General features: G+C 35.7%; 1 protein-coding gene and 1 long non-coding RNA gene across 2 annotated transcripts in view; both read left to right on the top strand.

Annotated features, from left to right (window-relative positions):
* The window catches only part of LOC118739136, a 47,434-nt gene extending 22,905 nt beyond the window's left edge, over nt 1–24,529 (top strand). Inside the window, exons 2-3 of the long non-coding RNA XR_004992987.1 lie at nt 18,748–19,846; nt 24,456–24,529. This is a non-coding gene — a long non-coding RNA (uncharacterized LOC118739136). The remainder of the gene's footprint in view (nt 1–18,747; nt 19,847–24,455) is intronic.
* Nucleotides 24,530–24,875: 346 nt separating this feature from the next.
* The window catches only part of LOC118747883, a 19,708-nt gene continuing 19,328 nt past the window's right edge, over nt 24,876–25,255 (top strand). The window contains exon 1 of the mRNA XM_036482473.1: nt 24,876–25,242. Coding sequence (XP_036338366.1) covers nt 25,041–25,242 — 202 coding nt within the window. The 5' untranslated portion in view covers nt 24,876–25,040. The remainder of the gene's footprint in view (nt 25,243–25,255) is intronic.

The following is a 25,255-nucleotide window of genomic DNA, read 5'->3' as shown; positions in this document are numbered from 1 at the left end:
GTTCAACTGTGCCGCTCTGCAACCGTTTTGCACCAGTACAGAGATAGTTCTGAACTATGTAGTTCGGTACTAGCGCTTTGCCAGACTGTCTCTAAATTTTACTGCAGGGATGTGAAATGAAAGCCGAAAGCCGAAAAGGACATATATACAGAGCCAAAGATTTTGCCAACTACGTACATATGTATGTATGTACATATCGTCGGTGATACTGCAAAACGTTCTATGTCACTTATTGTCTCTGCTGCTTAATTGATCTTTTTATCTGTATCTGATCGCTTCTGGCAATCGTTCATCTTCATCAGCCAAACGTGGACAGTTTTGTCATTCATTTATTAGGGAGTAACGATTTGCAGCTGAATTCCAGTGCAAGTGAGAGACCATCTAAGTGTCAAGGTTACTAATAGACATAGACCGTTTTGCAGTATCACCGACGATATGTACATACATACATATAGTATATGTATGTGAAAAAATAAAAATAAAAACGAGCGAAATGCGTATAAATCTTGTCAGTCCTATGGTAATCTTCGTTTCTGATTTAGTCCCTTAAGGTTCTACTAGTATGTGCTTATACATACAAACAGACATGCATGCATGTATGTACGTACAAGGATACCCAGTAGAGTAAGAAAAAAGCCTGCTGCATACACATTTCAACACTTGTTAAGTTAGCAGAGCGGATGTTGGTATGTAAATTAAGAGCTTCTTGAACTGAGGTTACATGCACCGCAAGGATTTGCGTAATCCGTACATATACAGACTTACATATGTGTATGTATGTATGCTCACAATGCTAGTTCATGTATTCCCGGCAGAAAAATATTCGGAAGGGAAGAATATTACTAGCAGCGAGCTGTTAAATTACGCATGGAATTCGACCCGTTTGTGGAATTTTTTCTTCATTGGCGAGTTCAGCATCGAATTAAACTAAGACCCTCTCATCTTGAAAAGAGCAATTGTTCGACGTGATATCAAATTCAACATACGTACATAAATACATAAATACTACATAGGTTAGGAAAACTTGATTGAAGGAGACTACATCTAGTTCAACCCTCTTCAAGCTTTGCTAAATCGTACTTATCTTTAATCATTCTAAGAAATATTTTACTTGATACAGATTGGAACTCTACGTTGCATCTAGAAAAAGTGGCAGTTAGATGGCGCGAATTCTCTCTTTTGTGACCCTCTTCTCGAAAGATTGAAAGAAACAAGAAAGATCGGAAGGATTGTTGAAGCTTTACATCTGTATGTAAATGCATACCAAACCAAATAACGGTGTCTTTTGTTTTTGTAAGAATTGAACTGCAGCAGGTGGTCAAAATCGTTGTCGGTGAGTGAAATATAGGAACCGATTTTGTGTTCCGTTTTTTTGTTTTAGGAATTTTCCAACAACCATTTTTACGTTAATAATTATCTAAAAAATTAAAAAAAGGAAAATAAATAAAAAGTCAGTACTTTTAAGAGGTAAATATAACGACCATTTTTTTTAATTTGTTTTGAGAGCAAAATACATACTTCTGACATAAACTATGATTATTGTTTTTTATTAAATTTGAAAAAAATTTAACTCATGAAAAAATAAGATTTGGCTTTTAGTAGACTCGTTCCAAAATTTTTTCAAAATAAAGGTTTTTCAACATGTTTCCTTTTATATCCATACTGTTATATTAAATTGACTGCTTAAATTTAATTAGACTTTTAAACAGGTGGCAACCACTTTTAAAAATATTTTCGAAATAAAGCTTTCTTACACATATTCGGTTTGACCTGACATCATTTTGTAATATTTCATGTAACTTTTGGATTTAATTTCAATTGACAAGCATTTTAAAAATATTTTCAAAATAAAGATTTCTTAAACCTCATGCAATACCTCATTTTATTATTAACATTCCTCTTAAATCTCTTTCAAACGAACGGTTTCACATTCATTTTGTAAAATGTCCTTCAACTTTTAATTTAAATATAATCTAACTTTTTAAGCAGGTGGCAACCCCCTTCAAAAAGTAAAAGTAGGATAGAGTAAAAAGCACGATGATGCTAGTGTATGCAGATGGTATTGATATAGTGAGCATAAACCACAGAAACGGGAACGAAACCAGCGGCGTGCATAAACAATGCCAAATACAGAAGGACCTGGCTAAGTTGACTTTAATAATTTGCATAAGTTCATAAAGGGTAGAGAAACCTGACGAATTTTCCTCATTTTCCTAGTTGTCCAAGCCCAAATCGGCAAACAAAGAGAAACTTTTATTAGCCATAAACATACTAATGAAAACACTTTACCTTATCTGCAGCTACCTTCCCTGCAGGGTATACTTACACATTCACATACACATATGCCCTAAAATGCCAAACGCTCATACAAGTATGTGCAGATAAGCTAACTGTATGCCAGTGCGTATGCGTAAAACATAATTAAAACAAGAAATAAGTAAGTGGCCATAAATAAAAAGGACAAATACAAACAGCGCCACCGCAGCACTGCACATAGGCAAAAAAGGAATACACAGGAAAAAAAGGAAATGCGTAGGTACATACATGTATCTACATATGTATGTATGCATATGAAGGCGGCAGAAAAACTGTAAATAAGTCGGTTATTTTGAAACTGACATAAGTCATTTGAAGCCGTTTGACTGCAGTGTACCTTTACCTGTATACGAATGTGTCTGTTATTTTTTCAACTTCAACAGCCAAAGGTAAAAAGTCGTGGGGTTAGTTTATGACAATAAAACGGTTTATAGTAGATGCATTCAGTTAGAAGTAACCAACCATTTAAGCACAAGAGGGGGAAATGACTTATATCACTTTCAAAATAAACGGCTCAAATATAAATGAATATAACGGTAGAAACAATAATCAAGTATATACAAATAGATACTTACAAGTGTTTGTTGCTTGTTGCATTAAGTGCGAAGGGAAGGGACCAAAGCAAACAACAAGTACGCAACATGTACTATGTATTACAAATAAATACATTATACATAAGTACATAAGTATGTACGCCTATGTATTGTATGTAATTGTGCAGTGCTTTCTTGTATGTGCAAATATTTTCGCTCGTAATGGTATGCAAAAAAGCAATAAGGGCCATGGAATGTGATAAGAGCTGATGGCATGGCAAGAAAAACATAGCATAACATAAATTACTTTGCGTTTGCTTTGAAGTATTTTCGTGCGTATAAAAAGCTGAAACATTAACAAACACATACAATTTATGCATAGACGTAAGTTTTGTGGCCTTTTTGATTATGCGCTACACTCGAGTGGTCCTTTGGAAACTGGATGAAGTTCTTCTGCTCCTATTCGTATCGACATACATACAGGGTGACCGAAATGGAAAAAAATGTTTAGTGAATTTTTTTAGTTTTCAGACACTGAGGATGGCATAACGCCGAAACGGATTTGTCTCTTCAAACCAAACTAAGCAAGGGATGACGAAAATTCGTTCCAAAATACATACATACATATATCCATCATCTTCTCACCCAGTCGTGTCTTTTATGGCTTCTTTAGCATCAAGAGGGTTTTTAGCAATGGCGCGCCTCAGTGACAATAGTCAGACTCCTACACATTTATGCCTTTTATTCTATAATAAAGTTCTGCCAAAGAAAAACGAAAATTAAAAAAAAAAAATTCTAAAGATATGCAAATTTCAAAATTTTGCATGTAAATTTTTTTTATATCTCCGGAACTATTATGGTTACAAAAATGATTCTGGTCTCATTTAAAAGACGATGTATAAAAAAAAATATATCATAAAAAATCCAATAACAAGATTACATTGTTTTGAAATTAAAAAAATCGTAAAACCAAAATTTCAAATGAATTTTTCGCTCACTTTTCTTATACAACACCTCTAGCTGATCTTCAAAGATCCTGAAATTTTCAAGAAGTTTTTTTCAAGACATGAATATTTTAACTTTGAAAAAATATTTTTTTTTTTTGCGCAAACTATAAATAACAAATAAAATTAAAATTGTTTAACATATCTACGTTTTTATAGCTTTCAAAAAGGGTGGTTTTCAAAGTTCAAAATTCATATTATTAAAGAACACCTTGAAAATTTCAGGCACTTTTAAGATCAGTTACAGTTATTATATAACAAAAATTCAGCCAACATTTTTACAAGTTTTTACGATTTTTTAATTTCAAAACAGGGACTGAAAAAAATCATTATTTTTTAAATTTTGACCAACAACATCAACAAGTGGTAGTCGTCGTAAAACAATTTTAATTATACCCACGTATTTGTGTTCGTACGTGCTACTAGAATTTATAATGATTTTATTTTTTGAGTTTAATCACGAAAGATTAAAAATAATAATTAATATTTGAGCTTTATTTTTTCGCTCAAAGGAAGTTATTGTTACTTGATTACCAAAATATTCAGGTCAAAATTTCAGTAGATGGCGTCTGTATGGCCTTTTCAATTTTATAAAAAATCACGATTTTTAAGTGGAGAAATAAAACTCAGAGATGCGAAAAATAAAAATCATAAAATAATCATTATTTGTGATCGAAAAAATAAAAATGAAATGATACTTATTTTCGTTGAGCGAAAAAATAAAGCTCAATAATAATTATTATTTTTAAGCGAAAAATCAGAATACTGATTAAATGCTGATTAAAATTATTTTACTCATAATGATTACCGTCCTTGTTTTGTAATTTTGTAATTTGTAATTTTTGTAAATTGTAATTTTTTTTCTTTTTGGATTATTTTTATATACATTTTTATAGTCTTAAATATCAGAAATATCACCTTTGAAACCAGACAAGAACTACATATTTTTAACCGACTTAAAAAAGGAGGAGGTTGTCAATTCATTGGAATATTTTTTTTATGTATGTTACCGCATAACTTTGGACCACGTTAACCGATTTCTATAACTCTTTTTTAAAGCATAGGCGGAACCTCAGCGGTGGTCCCATACTAATTTGGTTTAGATCCTATCATTGGATCATGATGAAATTAACGGTACTCTTAAATTTTTATATGAGAATTGAAGTCGGTTTAGTTTTTTGCTTAAAATTACATTTTGTAACTGTAATAGTGTTCGAAATATCCAAAAAAATAAACTTGCAAAATCCCGGAAATTGTTAAAATTTAGAAATTTGCATAACTTTCGAAAACAAAATTTTAATCGTTTTTCAAAAGATTCTAGAAAAGAAGAGGTTCCTGTGAATAACAGGACATATTAACATGGCTAGCGAACTATCAAGAAATTTATTTGCCGAACAGGGATCGCCTTACAAAGTTTTGAAGGACCTTTGGTTATACTTACTTGATTAAAAAACGAGTTTTTTCGGGTAATTTGGGTACGATTTTCATGAGAGTTTTGACTAGACCTTATCTCATATAAATTCATATGGTGCGGCTTAGTATTCTTGATTTCGCAACTGTTGTAACTTAACCCTTCTAGTACCAGCGGACAGCATCTTGGAAGCATTTTTTATGCCTCCCATTTCAATCTGCAGCGATGGTTCTGAGCTAAATAATAAAGTCGACAACAACATCCATTCGGAATAACTTCTTCTAAGGCTGCTCTCCTATAATAGAATACTATCGTACTGTGGTTTAAAATTTGCACACCAATGCGCATGAGTCTCGCTACTGTAATAGAAATAAATTTCACTCCCATAATTATAGACATTTAAGCTCTCCTTTGGTAACGGTAAAATACAATTGTGCAATAATAGCCTCAGCGCACAAGAATCGCACCTTGCAAGCACTTCACTACCAACCTTAAATCGTAGCAGAACGCACATGATTGCCATGTTTGCAATGCTTACTCGCCACTCCTGCTTCCTCCTTCTACCACCAAGCGCCTCCTTCAATGTGGCACGTTTTCGTCTTATCACTAAATTACTCTAACAATATTTCGGGTCACGATGAGCATGTGGGTGGACGCTCTCTAACTTGCTGGGTTGTTCGTGTCTGCTTTGTGCGCTATCGCCCGAACGCCCGCCCGCTCGCCCGCTTTTCGTTCGCAAATGAATGCGTTCGCACGCACGCACGTACGACGCCACTTCACCTGATTGACACTTTTAGTTCACTTTTCTTCTGCCCTCACGGCCTGCTCCTCGTTTGTGCCACCAAATTTAGAAGAACTAATGATGCTTTTCCTATACTTCCACTCACACAATCACCCTCGTCTCTGTGTACCTACGAAATACTTACCTTTGCTTTACTGCCTCCTCACACATTCATTTTGAAGTCGAGGAAAAATGAGAACAATTCTTGTCGGCATCTTGCGTGCTAAGCTTCCTGTTAACAAGGAAGAAGAAGAAGAACAACAACAACAATAAAACCTTAGTCCGTGAAGTATTTTTACGAGTGAAAGTTTTGCATTGTTCACCTTCAACTGAACTATATACTATACATGTGTTGAGTACGTTCATATTGGAAGGCATAGGCACTTACATATATATGCCTGTATATGTATGTATGTATGTACATTGCACATAAGTATTTATACCCAGTTAGGTGAAGAGAAGCCAAAGCTAATTTCAGTTTCGACTTTCTAATTACTGTATTATTATATTTCATTTTGTAATCTTTCATGGCCGCTAGCAGTAAAAGATTTGGGTGGGACTTGTTAAATGCCTTTGGCGATAAAAGAAAATTCGGGGATGATTAACCAAAAGACTTACTTTACATTATTCAATGTTAAGCATATTAATGTTACTGAACATATCTGTGTGGCTGTTAAATCGCACACCGTCTTCAGAAGAGTCACAACTCAAAATTTGGCATTTTTGAGGTTATGCGCTAAAAATGTGCGCAGAGCTTTTATTTAGCTTTCAGCAAAAGCTGGAGCAAATTTTTGTTATAATTTGTTTAAAAAAAGAACTAAGGTAAAGTCGCTCTCGCCGATATGATTATAATGTGCTAAAAAATAGTTTTGCGCATTTTTTAACAAACGTATTATTTCGAGTTGTGACTCTTTTGAAGACGGTGTGCGAAATCTAAACTGATTGCAGCCCCCATTATATATTCAAAAAACGAGAGCAGCATCAGGATACTTATTTTTATGAGCGAATAAAAAAATTGTATATACTTTATGTTGATCTGAAGGACATTGTTCTCTCTAACCTGAAATTCATTAAAGATTGAAATGTCTAAGGTCCATTCATCCCATTGGGTCACAAGAAATACATAGTTTTGTTTCGAGAAAAACGAGGAGCCATGCGAGTGCATGAGTAGTGATTCCTCGATATTTTTGCTTGCAAACAAATTCTCGATACATTTTTCCCTAAACAGGTACTTTTTACTCGATGCTTTTATCGGGTTTGGTAGTTGGTATCGAAACCGAAACCGAACCGAGGCGAACTCAAGAAGAAACTTGAATTGAGAAAAATATTGGCAGAGTTCAGAACATGTAGAATCCACATTTCTACTTGAAGATAGGTCTTTTTGATTTAGGCTCTGCCATTCTATACGTTACCCCTAGGGGGAAATATACCGGACATTATACTTTTTTTTTTAGACATACTGATCAGATTTAGCATTTCATGTGCCACAATGGGCCTCGTGTCCACTAAGTGAACTATTGATAATATCCACCGTTTCAGATTCTTTACAGAGTTGGAATGCCTTATATATTTTAAAACAGGCAATTTTTTGTGTTTTTCAAAACGAAGAGAAGTTACACATTTTTTTATTTTATTTTAAAGTCCACACATTTTACATGTCCAAACCGCTCCAGGAAATACACTTTAAGCAAAACAAAAGTTAATCCATCCAACTTGAAATCACTGCAAGACAACTCGCAAAACTTTCTCTCGTTACGCTCATTTCATCTGAAATCGTTCGAAACAAACTTAAACCCAACAGAAAAAAGGACTACTCAAGTTACAACAATGTGAAAAACAACAGAAAAGCCAACAATAACTAAAACGTACTGTTTCCGTTTCCGTTGGCTCTGAAATGGCAGGCGGCATTGCCTTCCTTCTTCCCATTCATATTCATGTGACAAAAGTTATGTACTATGGTACTTGATGTTGTTGTTCGTTTCGCTGTTGTAGTCGTACCACTCCTTCCTGTTGCTTCCACCAGCGTTTGCTTCTTCTGCTGTCATTTGTACTACTCCATTTTGTTTGTTCTTGATACCGTTACTTTTGTTGCTATAGTCGCTATTGTTTATTGTTGTTGTTGTTCACCCTTCTTTGTTTACTCTGTTTGTTTTGTTGACTTTTTGCTCTTTTAACTCATTTGCATCACCTGGCGCAGCCATTGTCACCAGCATAGCAAAGCGCCGCACAGCACAGCACAGCACAGCACAGACAGTCAACCAAGCGACTAAACAACTAGTCAGGAAGTAGACTGTCTGGCGGAGGAGTAGGGGAGGAGTATGTATTCAATTCAACAAACTAACTACTTACTTACTTTTCTGTTAGACTTTTGGGACCTCAGATGTACATAAATATGTATGTATATTAGGGTTATAGCTTGTTTAGATTCAAAAGCTTGTGGTGGCATACGATGGACCCATGATCTAAGACAGTGGTCGGCATACTAGCCCATTCAAACGATTCAATGAGTGCGTTGAAAGCTCTGCCCAGCCAGCAGAGAAACGTAAATTTTTGCCGACAGTGCGGTCTCGTACAATTTCCCATTTCTGGAAACCATTATGATTTTCGTTAATTTACGTATGAAAAAACATTAAAAAACTAGTGCGATGTTCGTAACAAAAACGGTAGTAAACCTACCACTAGGAAATTTGCCTTGACATTTTCCTATCCCTCAATTATCTAAAAGCAGAATTGGATATGGCACTGACATTGAATGAGGAAGCATTTTTCGTCAACTGAAGCCGCCCTTTCTCCAAAATTGGTTGAGTTAAAAAAAGTCGGTTAAGTTCTTAAAAATTCGTTAAAAATTTTTACTTTTAAGTTATGAATTTTAAAAATTGATTGCCATTCGTAATCAGCGACCCTGAAACCCCCTGAGTTCTATAATTTTTCAAAACTTTACGCGGCTTATTCGATCCACCATTTCGAATTTAAAAAACAAAAACGCCACTCATCATTTAAAAGTACATGTTTGTACCGATTTTTTAAGACTATAACTGATTTTTTTAGCCAGAACAAATTATGGAGTTATCTGCAGTTTCGCATAAAGAACAAGATTCTATTGTGAAACTGTATTTAAACTTACTTGAAAACTTAAAAAACATATACTAACAAGAAATTTTTAGCAACAAAAAAACCGATTTAAAAAAAATATATATATCTATATATTTCATGATTCAATGATCGGATCTAAACTAAATGAGTATAGGACCACCTCTGAGACAAAACTTTCCGTTGCAAAAAGAATTATCGAAATTGGTCGACGTGGTCCAAAGTTATGCGGTAACATACATAAAAAAAAAAAAAATATTCCGACGAACTGATAACCTCCTCCTTTTTTGGAAGTCGGTTAAAAAAGTGATAATAAACCGTGTTCATATACCCGTAGCTGCGTGTAACTCGTTTACTCGCACGTCTTAACTCAAAAGCCATATTACTTATATTATTATAATTAAATATTGGCGTGGAATATTTTTTGACAGTGTTTTTGACAAATATATACATATATATTAATTTCTTCATGTATATAACAATTTTAGAAGGAATTTCGAGTGTGCCAATAAATATTATAAAATTGGAATTTTTGTTTCGCAAATCACCATCCTAGAATCAATGTAATTTTTTCATTTAGTAGCACACTAGTTTCGTTGCTCTAGATTGGTTCGCTTTGGCAAGAAAAACATTTTCACCGTTTAATGTTAAAATTTTGAAGTAACTGAAACTTTTAAAATGAAAAAAATTGTTAGATATCAAAAAACGCAAAACTGCTGCCACAGATATTCTGGATGCTGCCATTTTTTTTAATTTGGGGACACACTCTTGAAACTTCACAGTTATGTTGTATATGATGCCAACTTTCATTGCCTCTAACATGAACATTCTATTTGAAAACTTCCCAAAGTTATTTAAAAAAATTATGATTTTTTCGAGGGACAATGAAAACCTTAATGATTTCGGTACTTCGGCTAAATAAATGTTTTAAGGCTAAAATTGTTCAAATACTTGATTTATTTTTTATTGCACTTTTTTCTGGAAATCCATTGATTGAAATAAACACAAGAAGAATGCTTTGCCGTTTTTTTTTTGTGCGAGAGAGGGGAGTGGCACTAATATAAACAAACCGTGAGATTTGCTCATATGCGCCAGGCTAATCAAGAAACCAATTTCCACAACAATATTATGGTCACAAAATAAATCTTCATTAATCAGTCGAAAAAACTAGCCCCTCAAGACATTACATCAAATATATGTATATCAGCAACACCTCCGATCTCCCTTTTCCCACAAATCAAATCAACACTTGTCACGTATCGAATACATGCGTGAAGTGAACGTCAATGACTGTAGCCAATGTTTAAAGGTAAAATGTGTCGATGATGGAGAGTGCATACGCGAATGGGATTGTGCGAGTGCGAGAATGCACTTGTATGTACTTTCACTTTCATGCAGAGGCACAACAGGCACACCTCCCGGCACACATGTGAAACCTGTTTGTAGTAATGCAGAAAAAATGTGCTGCGACTACATCATACTCGTACAATAACAAGCACAACAATGGCAACGACCGGCCTCAGTGATTACGACAACAACAACAACAACAGAAAATGGCCAGAAAAAAAAACACCGAGTATGATGTGAAGCACAACAAGTGCCAAACGACTCAAAGTAACAGCCAGAGGGCGAAGTGCAGCAACATTTTTTTTTTTAATAAAAATGCATCTGTGTGCAGGCATGCGAATTACTTTGGCACCCACCAGAGATATGCATATACATATGTATGTAGATACTATGCTTTGTGTCAAAGCGAAAATCCAGAACAAAAAATGCAAAGATTTTCGCATTGCACGACAGCAAGAACAACTGCATACATTCGTAAGTATGAATTTACAGTTAAAATCGCACTATGCAATAGAGTATGCATATACATATATCTACATATGTACATTAATATGTAGGTGCTCTACCCAGCACGTGCCATTTTCATACAGTAATACTCGTACTTCATTTACATACGCATATCGCCGTATGTAGATACCCTGTAGGAAACAAGCGATTTTTTTTTATTTTAAATCAACTAATTGAAAGACTACTTTAAAACAAATGCAATGAGTAAATGTTTCGAATTTTTATACTCTTTTTTCTCAAAAAAAAAAACACTTTGTGTATTGAAAGTATGAAAAAGCATCTGTGAAGTGCAGAACGTAGCAAGCGTATTCAAAATAAACATACTGACACTGAAGTCGTTTAAGCCAAATGCATTTTAAAGTAATTGAAAATACATGCAGGAAAAGGCAATTGACTGCTTCCTAGGACATTGCCGTGTTAAATAAATGAGTTCAGTGTAGGGAAATTGTAAGAATTTCAATTAGTTATCATTGAAAATAAAGTAGTTTATAAATTACTTTCAAACTAACTCAATTTCCTGCAGGCCACATAAAGTATGTGTGTATGTATATATCTACATTCGCATTATTTTACATACATACATACACCGCCGGTACTATGGTGGCGGAGCATTTGGGGGCAGAAATATTTCGTTGGTAATTAGAATTATTTCATTGATCTGTATCTGAAATTGATGAAAACAACTTATTGCGTTTCTATAAAGGAAGAATTATGCCATCTTTAGCTTTACCTTTTTCTTAGTCTTTATCTTTGCCTTTGTGTTGTTCTCTGTTTTTGTTTTTGTCTTTATCTTTGCATTTGCCTTAATTGTAGCCTTAATATTAATCGTTACCTTAATCTTCATCTCCAATTTTATTTTCATCTTCTTCATCTTCATGCTCCTCTTCATCTTCATTGTCATCTTTCTGTTCATAATCATCTTCCTCGTCTTTATCTTCATTTGTAACTTAATTTTTATTTTTACCTCTCAAAGCTTTTAGTATGAGTAGATTAGAGACTAGCAAATCAAAAAATTTCCTCAATCAGACAATGACCACCAGTTGAAACTAGCGCCAGTATCGAAAATGCACGATGTTTAGCTTTAAGAGCTCCTTGGGCTGTCCCGGTCTACTCGATACCAGCAGGACCTACCCACAAGATGCTCATCTTTCCAACAGCAGCTAATATCGCTATAGGCTAGTGCCTGGAGCCCATATACAATTTATCGCTTATATTCCTTAAAAGAATTTTCGACCGTTCTGCCCTGCCATTTTCCTATCATCGAATAGTTATCACCTTTGGTTTGCAGACAAACAACTTTCTTCTGGAAATGAAAGCAGCTTTCAACGTCGCAGGCTTTTCACCATCTACCTGTAAGAATTATGAGTTCACTCTCTTTAGCTCCTTAAAATCCTTAAATTTTTTACAACTTAGGTATTCAGTGTTCCAGTGGACCACTCTTATCCAGGAGTGTTTGATTTCGCAGTTCCTCGACGTTGTTGCTTTAAAACTAGCTGTCTTAACTATAAAAAGTAGTTTAGCAGCCGAATAAGGAAGTCTGGGAAAAAGCACTGAAATAAGAAATACTATTATTATTTTAATCAAAATTATTAAACTGCGCACATTTTTTTTAGTTTCAAAGCTTTGAAAACAAATGTCAAAGCTCAAGGCACCCTGCCTGGTGTCGTAATGTATACGCCACTGCATCTGCATACGAGTACATAAGTACAAATATATGTACCAGCTAAGTATGCTTGTACATATGTATGCCCATATTTATGTACATATGTATGTGCGATGCATTCATACACTTTTGAAATCCTACACTCACGTATGCCACTTGCCATTTGAAGTGTGCCAAAGTGGCGAAGTTGCACTTTTCGTTTGTTCTTGTTATTCCCAAAAGCTACCGCCACTGCTGTTGCTGCTGTTGCTGCTGCTGCTTCTGCTAGCATGCTGTCGTTTGGACTGCTCTTGTTGCAGGTGTTTTTGTTGCTATTATTTATGCCCTCTGCATCGCTACAATTCTGCTACTCGCTGTCAGCTAAGACACTTTTAGTCAGCTTTTGCTAGTTAACATTTGCTTTAGTTTTGTTGTTTTTCGCTTTACATTTGTTGTTGTTCTGGGTGGTACTTAGTATGCAATTCCAGCCAGGCACACGCACAGCTATAGTGATTGGAATGTGAACGTTTGGCATTTGCAAATCCTCGCTAGACAAACACTCATACATATGTATATAGGAATCTGTGCATTTCACCCAGCAAACCAAAAAGTAGTGCGGGAAAGAGAATTAAATAGAAATTAAGCTTCTTAGGTCCCCTTTGAAAGCTGGCTCAGTGATTTTAATCGGGTTAAACAAAGACGTTGCTGATTTTTTGTGCTGGTTGACATCAAACAGAAGCAAAATATGGACTCTATACGGGAGCGTTGTTTTATCATTCCAAAGGATAAGGACTTTCTTAAGCTCTGCAGACATTAATGGACATCGTGTGAACAATTTAATTTTCTGAACAAATGCCTGTAGGACATGCCCACATCAGTGGGGCTTCTAGTTCTTCACTATGTATTTATCTAATGTTCTAAAAGATCAAACGGCTCAAAATCTACAGACATACTCACTTAAGATGAAGAGTGGCTTAAAATGTATAAATGTTTGACAAAGTTTTTTGGAACAAGAATCAAGAATCAACTTTTAGACACTTATTTACCCGCCGCACAAGGCAACAGACAGTGTTGCCAGGTTATTGCAGTAGTTTAGCACCAAGGGAATTTCATTTTCCCCTAAATTTCCCTTTCGTACCCCTAAGTTTATTCATTTAGAATTTATTGTAATTTATTATTTTAATGTCAATTGAAGATAGTGAATTTTTATTGAGTACACATTTCAGAGGGATTACATTTTTCATTTCACTTAAACTTTTCACTAACTCTAGTTGTTATTTGTCATTTGGCACCAAAATATAATGACACATTTACATATACATACATATTTAGGTTCGCGTTGGCGTTGCTAACTGAATTGGAAGATATGGTTTAAACTGTTTACATAAATAACGGATTCCCACAAAAAATCCTTTTTGAATTTCCCCTAGGCGCACTTTCTTCCCTTAATATTTGGATTTAGGGGGAAAACATCTGAGCATAAATTCTTGACAGTTCGTAAAGTTTTTTTTATTGCAGATATTCATTGGAAAACTGTGATTTTTGTTCGTCAAAAGGGCGAAGTTATTTTCGATTGCCTACCAGACCCAAACGAGCATCTGTAAGCTGGAGTTATTCTGGCCTATCGCTGAATCCGACGTAGTCCGATTTTCGTGAAATATCGTATGCATTCAAATAGCCCTGATTCGATTCTGTCGTTGTTGGTAGTGTTTATGCAGGTTGCTAAGTAATATATATGTCATATGGAGTCCTTACATATGTCAAAATTATAACTGTCTATCCATTGATCGCGTGGAACTCATTTGGCTACGACTAACCACTATATCTTATGCCGCAGCGAAGTCAAACAGTCTCTCTCCGTTGTCTGAATGCCCGACTATTAGAATAAATGTGCCCTTTCTACCCACCCGGGCATTATAGTCGTGAAGCGCGAATCTGAAGACAAGCGTGGGTCGATGCCCAGGCGCAACCACGAATTACACAGCCCGACCTATTCGCGATATATTCCAGAAATAGTCCTGTATTAGTCACGATATGTTTCTGAAATAGTCTCAAACTGGGCCCGAAATGGGCGTTAAATAGTCATGAAATAGTCCATAAATTGGCCTGGATTGTCATCTGGAAAATCACCTTACAGGCCCTGAAACATTCGAAAAATTCCTAAACTTGTCCCGATATCATCTCGAACAACTATCCCGAAATGTTGCCTTTTTAGACCCAAAATGATTCCGAACTAGACCAAAAGTGCGCCTAAAATGGTACCGAAATGGTTCTGAACTATTCCAAAGTGATCGCGAACTACAACCAGAAATCCTACCGAAATCCTATTGAACTCAACAGGTCCCGGAATGGCCCTAAACTAGTCGTAAGCCATCCACGAAATGGACCTGGACTATTCCAGAAACTCCAGAAGCAATTTTGTTACTCAAACAAAAAAAATGTTCTTCGATATTGCCTTGCAAAAAAATACTGACACTCAGGGGGGTGTACGGCGAACTTTTTTTGTTGACTTCTTCTCTTGAATTTTGTTTCACATTTGGCATTTAGTAGCTTTAACTGTCACGCGTTAGTTGTACAACTACGTTCCACCATTCGACGCACGTGCTTGCCTCAGCACTGTGCCGCTTCTCATCACTTCTATCAACGCCGATTTGTAAATGAACCTTCGCATTCACAGCCACACTCGTTAAATGGCCGTCGTACCCGAGATGCACAATTCACACTTAACTGCACTTCAACTGCAATTACAGCGAGCATTGTTTGTTGGCGTTGTTGATGCCACAGCTGCTGGCAACCTTTTGAACTTCCTTGCCTTGTCGCTCTATCCACCGCACCACCGCGTCACCACCACCGCTCTCTCCTCAACGCTTCACTGCATTTTCCGCTCTTATTTACATTTGCGGCCACTGGTTGTTTGCTCGTTTTTTTATGTTGCACTTTTCATTTTCATAGCCAACATTTGGTGCTGATAGCAGCTACGAACTTCGTGCTTTTTCCATTGACAATGTTGTTGTTGTCGTTGCTGTTACTGTTATTATGCGATTTGTTTTGGTCATTGTACTACAACTACCGTTCACTTCCAACTACGACTAATACCTCCGTACTCCAAGCTCCCAAAATCGCTTTGTTGTTGTTGTATTTTTTGTTGTATTGGTTAGCTTTAGTATGGCTACTATGCGTATACGTGTACACTAATAGATAGATAGACATGGCGCTTGTTTGCCTATTTAGGTAACGTTATTCCAGCTGATATTGGGTTTTGTTGTTGTTATTGTTTTTGTTGTTGGTGTTGCGGTATGCGAATTGTTGCAAATGCGGTCGAGCGGTGTGTCGGCTGGTTGATCGGTCGGTCGGTCGGTTGGTCGGTTCGTGGTCTGCATGCGCAAGTAATTTGCTTGCTATCAATAATTATACATATATACACACACACCTCTGCCGTTTGCCATACAATCAAACACATCGGTGAAACCAACAACAAACGCACTTACTGACATTATGCAAAAAGAAGCAAATACCACAAGGGCAGTGCCGCAGCAATTGGTTGCGGTCGGAATCATACCGACATATTTACAAATGTACGTTTGTATATGTAAATGCATAGGCGGGTCACAGCGGTAGAGGGCAATGAGTTTCTGCATTTGAAAGCAAAAGCAGCCACGCATGCACACATGCGCACACAATCTGCATACAAATGAATTAGTGAAACAAATACTGCATTGTGATGTGGCTAAGCGTCACTGTGGGTTTGGATGCGGTGAGCCTTGGGTAAAAGCGCGATTTAGCAAGTAAGTTGACTGGGTTACGCTTGAAACTTGTTCGTGCAGAAGTATCGCATCGCTGGCTTGGCCCTTTCTACGCGAGCTACTTAGGCTGGGGCTACATGCATACGGTATATCAAAAGGTTTTGGAGAATGATCAGAGTTACTGATATACCCAAGGCTGGCCAGGCTGCCAGAGCTTTCAGACTTTTGAGTATCTCATCGTTTCTTTCAAATACCCTTACGAGAATACTACTACTGCCTATGAAACCAAAATATGTTAACCTGTTACACCGATGGCCTATTGACTGAAGAGTATACCGGAAAGGGTTTTGTTGGACCGAGGTTCATACAACTTACGGATTATTGCCTACATCGGCTTGTCCCTCAATCGTTGTCGTGAAGCTCAACTAATGCGCTACCCAGGAAGTGTGCAACTCCGACTGGGTTAGTCCATGGAGACAAGAGTGTTAGTTGAGTGGGATTTAGGGGGCATGCGAAGAAGTTTCGCGAATCGTGAGGTGACTCTCCGCATGCCGGCCACTCGTGGGATACATCTGCATCGATCCTGAGCAGGTAAGAGTTTAGACTGCTGCAGTAGCCAAAGCGAAGTTGGGCTATGGTGGTGCGCTGGACGAAAACCTTGGTATGCGGTCTTTCTGGCCGTGAGTGGATCTGAGACAATGTAAGAAGCCCTAAAAGCTAAACAAGACGAATCTCTCGTTTAGAGTGTTAGACTTTACTCAAAACCTCACTACAATAGCTTTATTGAAGACGATGAGAGCAGTGAAATATTTATGCGTTTAAAATATCTGGTTTTCGGGATTTTCGAAAACTTTGTAAGATTTTCTCGGCATTTTTTTCGAACTTCTTATGAGCTCCTAGGATTTTTGTGATACTCGTCGGATTCCTACAGGACTTTTTGGGAATCTGATGGGTTTTTCGGAACTTTGCCAAAGCTTTCAGGAGTTTTGCGGACTTTTTCGAAATTTTCAGGACTTTTCGAGATTGTTTGTTTTTCATCTTTGGGGATTTTCCGGGAATTTTCGGGATTATTTCGCATTTTACACCAAGTGTTTTATTTTTCCGAAATTTCGGGATTTTCCCGGTTTTTATCTTTAGGCATTTTCCGGTACTTTTCGGGATTATTTCGCTATTTTCAAAGCTTTTCAGGAGATTTTTTAGTTTTGAAGTTTTCGAGACTTTGACGAATTCTTTCAGGGCTTTTCGGAATGCTTGGTTTTTTATTTTTTATGATATTTCGTGATTGTCACGGAGTTTTTCGGGACTTATCCGTACTTTTCGAGATTATTTCGTAATTTTAGAGATTGTTTAGGGAGTTTTTGGCATTCTTCGTGTGTTATTTTTCAGAATTTTCGGAATTTTTCGCGACTTTGCAGGATTTTTTCAGAAGTTTTCGTGATTCTTGGTGTTTTATTATTTTTAGTGAATGCATAAATACTAAGTAATATATATATAATAACTTTTTGTAGCTAAATACATGTGCGGTGTATCACTCTCCAAAAAAAATCTATAATTTTTTAAAATTGGAAATATTAAGTTTAATATATAAAGACTCCGCCCAAAATATTTCGGAAAAATATTAAGATTTAAATTAATTAGACCTATTTGAAAATACCTCCAAAATCGAGTTTGTTATAAATAAAATTAGTTTTTTTTAATATATTGGAAGAGTTTAACACTAGAAATACTTAAAATCGGCATGCCTTAAAAGACGGATATGGGTAATTTGACAAAACTAATTTAAAATTAATTTTAGTAACAAAAAACTTATACATTTAAATTAATATCTGTTTTATTTAAAAAATAAAACAAAACTTAAATTTTCATTTTTATTTTAGGGTCAAAGGATCCCTATCCGCATTTTAAGGTAGTTGAACTATTTACTTAAGTTTTAAATAAGTCAATAAAATCAGAATGCTTTTATATTAAGTATTATACATTTTTTCTATAAGTCACGAAATACCAATTTAAAAAAAAATTAATAATAATTGCAAATAAGAAATTTTGGCCCACCTTTCTAGCGTCAAGCTTTAAGAGTGTGCATAAAAATTGTTTAAAAATTTTATTAACGGATTCAAAATACTTAAATAAATTTTTGAGGGTATTTTCAAATGGATCAGGTAAACCCTTAATATTTTTACCAAATATTTTGGCGGATTCCTTAAAATAGAATACGAGTAAATTTTATAATTCCAGTGGAAAACCCGCAACTTTTTTTTTGTGGTGCACCCTAATGTACATATGTATTTATCTATGCGCCCTAATGCAAATACTTGAAAATTTATTTCTTAAATGAAACTACATAAAAACTTTTTACTTTCTTCTACCTTGCAGTTCGACCCACTGTCTACGCCGAGGGCACAATTAAACCAGTTGTACAACAAGTTACTTTTAGGTGAAGGAAAAAGTTCAAAAAAGGCACAACATTCGCTAGCGACTAAAAACCAACAAGAAGAACGCTACAATAACAACACAACCGCACAAAAAAAAAACACGTTGGTTGGTTGGCTAAACCAGCGATCGAAAAACAAAAGTCGAAATTAAGCGAAACAATAAAATGTCTAACAACTAAATGAAGAAAGAAAAAAGAAAAGATAAATTTTAAACTTACTCTAAGCCAAGGCAAGGCAAGTCATAAGCAGAAAGAAGCCAAAAAGCTAAAAAATAATTGCAAGTGCATAAATGGCAAAAGTAATTGCTGGCGAGTGGACAAAAGATATGCTGTGGAGGGGAATGTTTAGTTAGTAAGGCGACGGCCAAGGAATGGCCGGGGCGGGACGGCTAGTAGAAGAGTGCAAGTTAACAGTGAACGCTTATGTGGACTTGCGACTATAAGCTTTGGGGCTGTGTAGATTTTGTGGTTGCTGTGGCGCAGCGTAGCAGAGGAGCGGAGCCAAAGCTGAGACAACAAACTGGTTTTCCAAGTGGCTTAACAACTTGAACTGACAAACGCGCAAAAAAAACAATAAACAAAAGCAGCAATAATCATAATAATAGTGGCGCAAACTAAGCACCGAGTTAGTACAAGAAGCAAAAACAACAACAAAAACAACAACAAAAATGTCGAAAAACATGAATTACATGAAATGTAAATGAGCGAGGCAGCCAGAAAACTACATACATACATATACATAAATAGTAGATGGGAGTGTTGTGAGAACAACAACAAAAACAAAAGCAAAGAGCTATACAAGCTATACAGCTATACAGCTATACAACTGCAATAAACAACAACCGCAAGCGCAGCTCAATGGCGGCAGCACACCAATCTCAAGCCCCATTGAGGCCGGCCGCAATTCAAAAGCCCAAACAAACACACATCCAAAAGTCAGTTAGTAAGTCATCGAGCGAGTTAGCGTGCGGGCGCGTACAAATGACGCGGCGGCGTAACAACTGAAGTTTGTCAGCTTGGGGGCATACACTGAGGCACTGGGTAGTGCGTCGAATGATGTGAATAAGCGCAACAGCCACTGCAACAACAACAACAACAACACAACAACAAAAAAGAAGATGCAATTATAAAGCCACCTTTTTTTTTTTTTTTTGTAAATAAGTACTTGCATTTAGTTTTGTGTTTCAGGGCATTGAAAGTGAATTACGGCGACAATTGTTGTTGTGTTGAGGCAGTCAAGGCGCCCAGTTGCAAAGTGTTGCTGATGGGCGCAAATTTATGTAAATGCAAAAAAGCAGCACAAATAACCAAAAAAATAAATAAAGAAGTTGCACACACATGCATATATGTATGTATATGTATTTATGTGCGCAGTTGAAAGCAGCGCAGACGAACAAGAATTTTTAATGTAAAAGATGTAAAAGTATTTGGTTGGTGGCGCTTGTGAAAAGCTTTCAAAGTGGGTTTTTAAGTATGCACTTAAAATGAAGTGATAACAACAGCAACAACAACAACAACAACTGCTGTAGCAAAAAGAAAAATAAATAAATAAAAATACAACAATTCTCTGGGAAGCAGCAAGCAACTGTGGCATTTTTACACATGTACTTAAATAAATATAAAAGCAAAAGTGATTTGAGTGCAATATTGAGGTAGAAGGAAAATTATGAAAATAAAGTCATTTTTAAGCAAAAAACAAAACCGACTTCAATTCTCATAAAAAAATTTAAGAGTATCGTTAATTTTTTCATGATCCAATGATCGCGTCGAAAGCAAAATATTATGGGTCCAACTCTGAAGTACCACCTGGTGAATTGTAAAAATCGGTTAACGTGGTCCAAAGTTATGTGGTAACATCCACAAAAAAAAACAAGTAAGAAGGTCTAAGTTCGGGCGGAGCCGAACATTAAATACCCGGCGCAAGTATTAAATATATGTTTTCCACCTTTCCGAAAGCTACCGATACATGATAAGCCGGGGTGTATACATTTTAAGTAAACTAGCGTCCTTAAATTTCGAAATATTGAAATTTCAAGCATATCTGAAATTTACCGTTATATGAAAAGCGGCCTCAATTTTAGTCCGATTTCAACAATTTTCAACGGTTTGCTTTTATGTGGCAAGCACAATAACCATACTGAGTTTGGTACAAATTGGTAGAACGGTTAGCGAGATACATATATGTGATCACAAGTGGGCGGTGCTACGCCCATTTTCAAAAATTTTGTCATAAACGTATTTCTTGGTAAAGAATTGTTGCAATCATCAATTTTGAATAAATTAGCTTCAATATTTACTGATTTATCGAAGATTTTGTATTTCTCGAAATTACCGTTATATGGGATGTGGGCGTGGTTATTGTCCGATTTCAGAAATTTTCGGCCAGTTGGTATGTTGTACCAGGACCAACAACTGTGCCAAGTTTGGAAGAAAATGGTGTAGCGGTTACCAAGATATACACATGTAACCATAAGTGGGCGTGGCTACGCCCATTTGCCAAAATTTTGTAATATTCTTATTTTTCGTCTAAAAATCATTGCAAATATCAATTTTGAGTGAATTATCTTCAGTAGTTACTAAAATATCGCAGTTTTAGTTTTTCTGAAAATTACCGTTATATGGGAGGTAGGCGTGGTTATTATCCGATTTCGCCCATTTTCAATACCATCCGTCCCACGCCCAAAAGAAGTTCACGTACCAAGTTTCGTTAAGATATCTCAATTTTTACTCGAGTTATCGTGTGCACAGACGGACGGACGGACGGACGGACGGACGGACGGACAGACAGTCACCGCTTAATCGATTTCTCTTTTCATTCTGATCATTTATGTATACATTTGTCTATATCTATCTCGATTCGTTTTGCCTGTTACAAACAACCGTTATGTGAACAAAGTTATAATACCCTTGTGCACAAGTGCGCTCGGGTATAAAAAACAAAAAATGAATAAAAAAAATCCGACGAATTGATTACCTCTCCCTTTTTCGATTAATAAATAAAATGCATAAAATGGAATGTTATAAGAAAATATCCGAGCAGCGCAGCAGGCTTAGGTATGCGACTATTTCAAATTAAACGTAACAACATTCTGCGCGTTGGACTACGATTCATTTCATTGAAATGGATTCAAAAATTTTTAATAATTTTTTACTAAAAACTGTAGGCGATATGCGAATATCGATAAATAAAAGTCAAGTTGGGCCAACAAAATTTCTTCATAAGTTCGCTATTTCTTGCTCTAATTGCATTACCATCTGAATAATTTTTAAAATTACGATCCATATTCAAAAATTTATGTTTACCAAACCATATTCAATAGCTAGTAATTTTTAAGCAAAAAGCACAACCCACTTCAATTCTCCCATAAAAACTTAAGAGTACCGTTAATTTCTTCATTTTGCAATGACCCGATCTAATCCAAATTTAGTGTGTGACCACTCTTGAGGTAACATTTTTTTCGAGATGAAGTATCCAAGGGTTTAGAAGATATGGTACCGTATTCTTGTTTTCGGAAGAATCGAAAATTTAAAATTTTTCTATTGAATTTCAAAACAAGATCTTCAAATTTTGGACTCGTACGAAGACAAGAATTCGTCCCAGGATTTTTTTTTAAGTTACATCAAAAACGTAAAAATATGTTTCGCTCGAGCTCAAATGCAAATGAATTACTCAAAGAAAATAAAATTCTTGGTAGACTTACAAAGCGGATATCGCTAGCTTTGAGTGAAAATTTAATAAGTCCACTTTTTATGAAAACTCTTTTTTGATATAGGAAGCAAAAGAAATTAATTGAAATTATTGATTTTTCTGTGCCCTTTTTTGGGCTTACCAAATTTGCCTTCCAAAACTACAAAATCTTTTTATTAGCATTGAACCATTTTGATTCGTATGCTTTACTTTAACTATGTAAAATATTTTATTCGAAGTTTTGCAAAATACTTAAAAGAATGGGTATTAGAAGTTTTTTCGTCTCCAAAATTAATTATAATAAAAAAGGAATTAGCAACTTTTCACTCTAAACTGGCGATAGAGTAAGAAATAGTGATCTTATAAGGAATTTTGTTGACTCAACTTGGCTGTTTTACAGATATGTATTAGCCACGCCCATAATATTTAAAACAAAACTGTGAGCCCATTTCTGTAAGTTTTAATATCAAATTAGGCTGCGTGCAAAATTTGAGCCATATCGAAGACCATCTGCGGACAAACGCCACTTTTTGTTACATTAAATATGAATGCAATCGCCGTATAGTTAAATGCCGGGGCTACAAAAAAAAACAGGTTATTGTCGATTGATAAAAATGTATCTTTTTATAGATGGGACATAAACTGATAAGGTATTAGATACTCGTACATTCTGCTTCACTCAAAGTACAAACTGAAAAAATTTCCGAGGAGGTTGAGAGTAGCTCAGAATGTCAAACTTATGCTCCGTAATGGTCTGATTATGCATACTTCGCATAAATGTCAAACTGTTATTTTGGATGTGGGTCATTCCATACAATATTTATACCTCAATATTTTTTTGGGGGTGAAATATATTTTTTTACATTCTTTATCAAAAAAAAAGCAGACACCTATTTTTTTATTTCGTCATGATATTCGAAGATTTGGAAAAAAAAATTCCCGAAATTTTGAGCTCACGGGGAAGTATCTTTTTTTAATTGTTTGCAGTTAATAAACTATTTGTCGGAGAAAATCAGTTAAGGTATCAAAATGTGAGTAACTACCATGAGAGTGTGAGATAGCTTAAAATAAAAAAAAGTTTGCATTAAAAAATCGATTTTTTTTTTATTTTTTATTTTTTTTATTAACTTCATCATGTTTGATTTTTATTTTTTTCAACCTGAATAGTTGTCAAACTTTATGGAGTAAGCTGTAAAATTTTAAGCTGTAAATTTTGAGAATGGAAACACCAAAACTGTTATGTACGCCATAACTTACCTTCACTTAATTCACCTCACCTCATCTCATCTAAATACACCGCAACTCACCTCAACTCTACTCGCCTCACCATAACTCGCTTTAACTCACCTCACCTCAACTCATCTCACGTCATTTTACCTTAATACACTGCAACTCACCTCTACTTAACTCACCTTGACGAACGTCAACTCAACTTACCTCACCTCAACTCACCGTAACTTACTTCAACTCAGCTCACCTCAACTCACCTCAACTCACCACACTTCAGCCAACTTTTAAAACTTGTCGATGGGAATTTTATCATTCAAGAGCATAAAATCAATGAAAGTGAAACAAAAAATGTTGCAACGAATGTAAAATTACTCTGAATACTACTTACAAAGTAAAAATCATTAAAAAATAAAGAAACATTTGTACTTATGTATGTATGTATGTATGTATGCAAATATGGACTAAAAAGCAAAAAAACAGCGCCAATTCATGCAGCAACAAAAATGTGTAATGAAAACGTCACTTACAAAAAACTTGCAATACAACAACAAAAAGCACTAAAGTTACCAAAACTACAAAAGCGAAAAAACACTTAGCGCATATTGACTCACAAGAACTTTGAAATTTTAATGCAAAAAATCAACTTGCAACTATTTCGTGATAACAACAACAACAAGTGTAGGATGTGTGAGTGTCGCGTTGTGGTGATATTTAGTTTTTGTGATTTTCTAGTTTTACGAATCGCTGCGTTCTGTGGCCCGCTTTTTTGTCGAAGCAGCGGCGTTGGAGTGTCCCACGCAGAATCTAAAAAAAGACCAATAAACAAAATAGTTTCGAAAAGCTACAACAAAACAGCAAAAAAAACATAAAACCAAACAAACAAAACTGCGCCAGCAATACCAGTTGTAACAATAAAAGCTAGCTGTGACAACAACAACAACAGCAACAGTAGCAGCAAAAACGGCAGCCAACATCCCACAGTGACAGCGACAGCTTTGTCAGCAACATTGCAGCTTTTGCAGGCCGGGCAATTGCAAAAGTGATGAAGTGTCTGAAAAATAAAAATAAAACAAATAAAAAATTTGAATAGAAAATAAAAATACAACAACAAAAAACGAAACAAATTTTAATTTTAATAGAAACAGCAAAAACAACAAAGCAACCGATTCCAAAAAGCAACAGAAAAAAATTTATATAAAAAAACTAAAAACAACAACAACAAACCAAAACGGTTACAGCACAGCTGCGACGTTCATCAAACAAATCGTGTGGCTGCTAGCCACTTCCAGCAACAAAAATAAAACTACCAACTTGACCATGTCACCGCTTGTCAGTAAACTCAGCAAGACTTTCCGTTGGATCCGTTGGTCCACCATTATTGCCATACTCTTCTATATGTTCTTCATTGGGCTAATATTGCACGGCACCACCTATAAACTGCACTACACACTCAAATCGGTGGGGAGTAGTAGCAGCAGCAGTACAGAGTTGCATGGTCCTGACGTCCGACCAGCGCAACATCAACAACAACA

Source organism: Rhagoletis pomonella, unplaced genomic scaffold (assembly GCF_013731165.1).
Source record: "Rhagoletis pomonella isolate Grant_MI unplaced genomic scaffold, Rhpom_1.0 Rhpom_scaffold_00001, whole genome shotgun sequence".
NCBI lineage: Eukaryota > Metazoa > Arthropoda > Insecta > Diptera > Tephritidae > Rhagoletis > Rhagoletis pomonella.
This window is presented reverse-complemented; position numbering and strand designations above follow the sequence as displayed.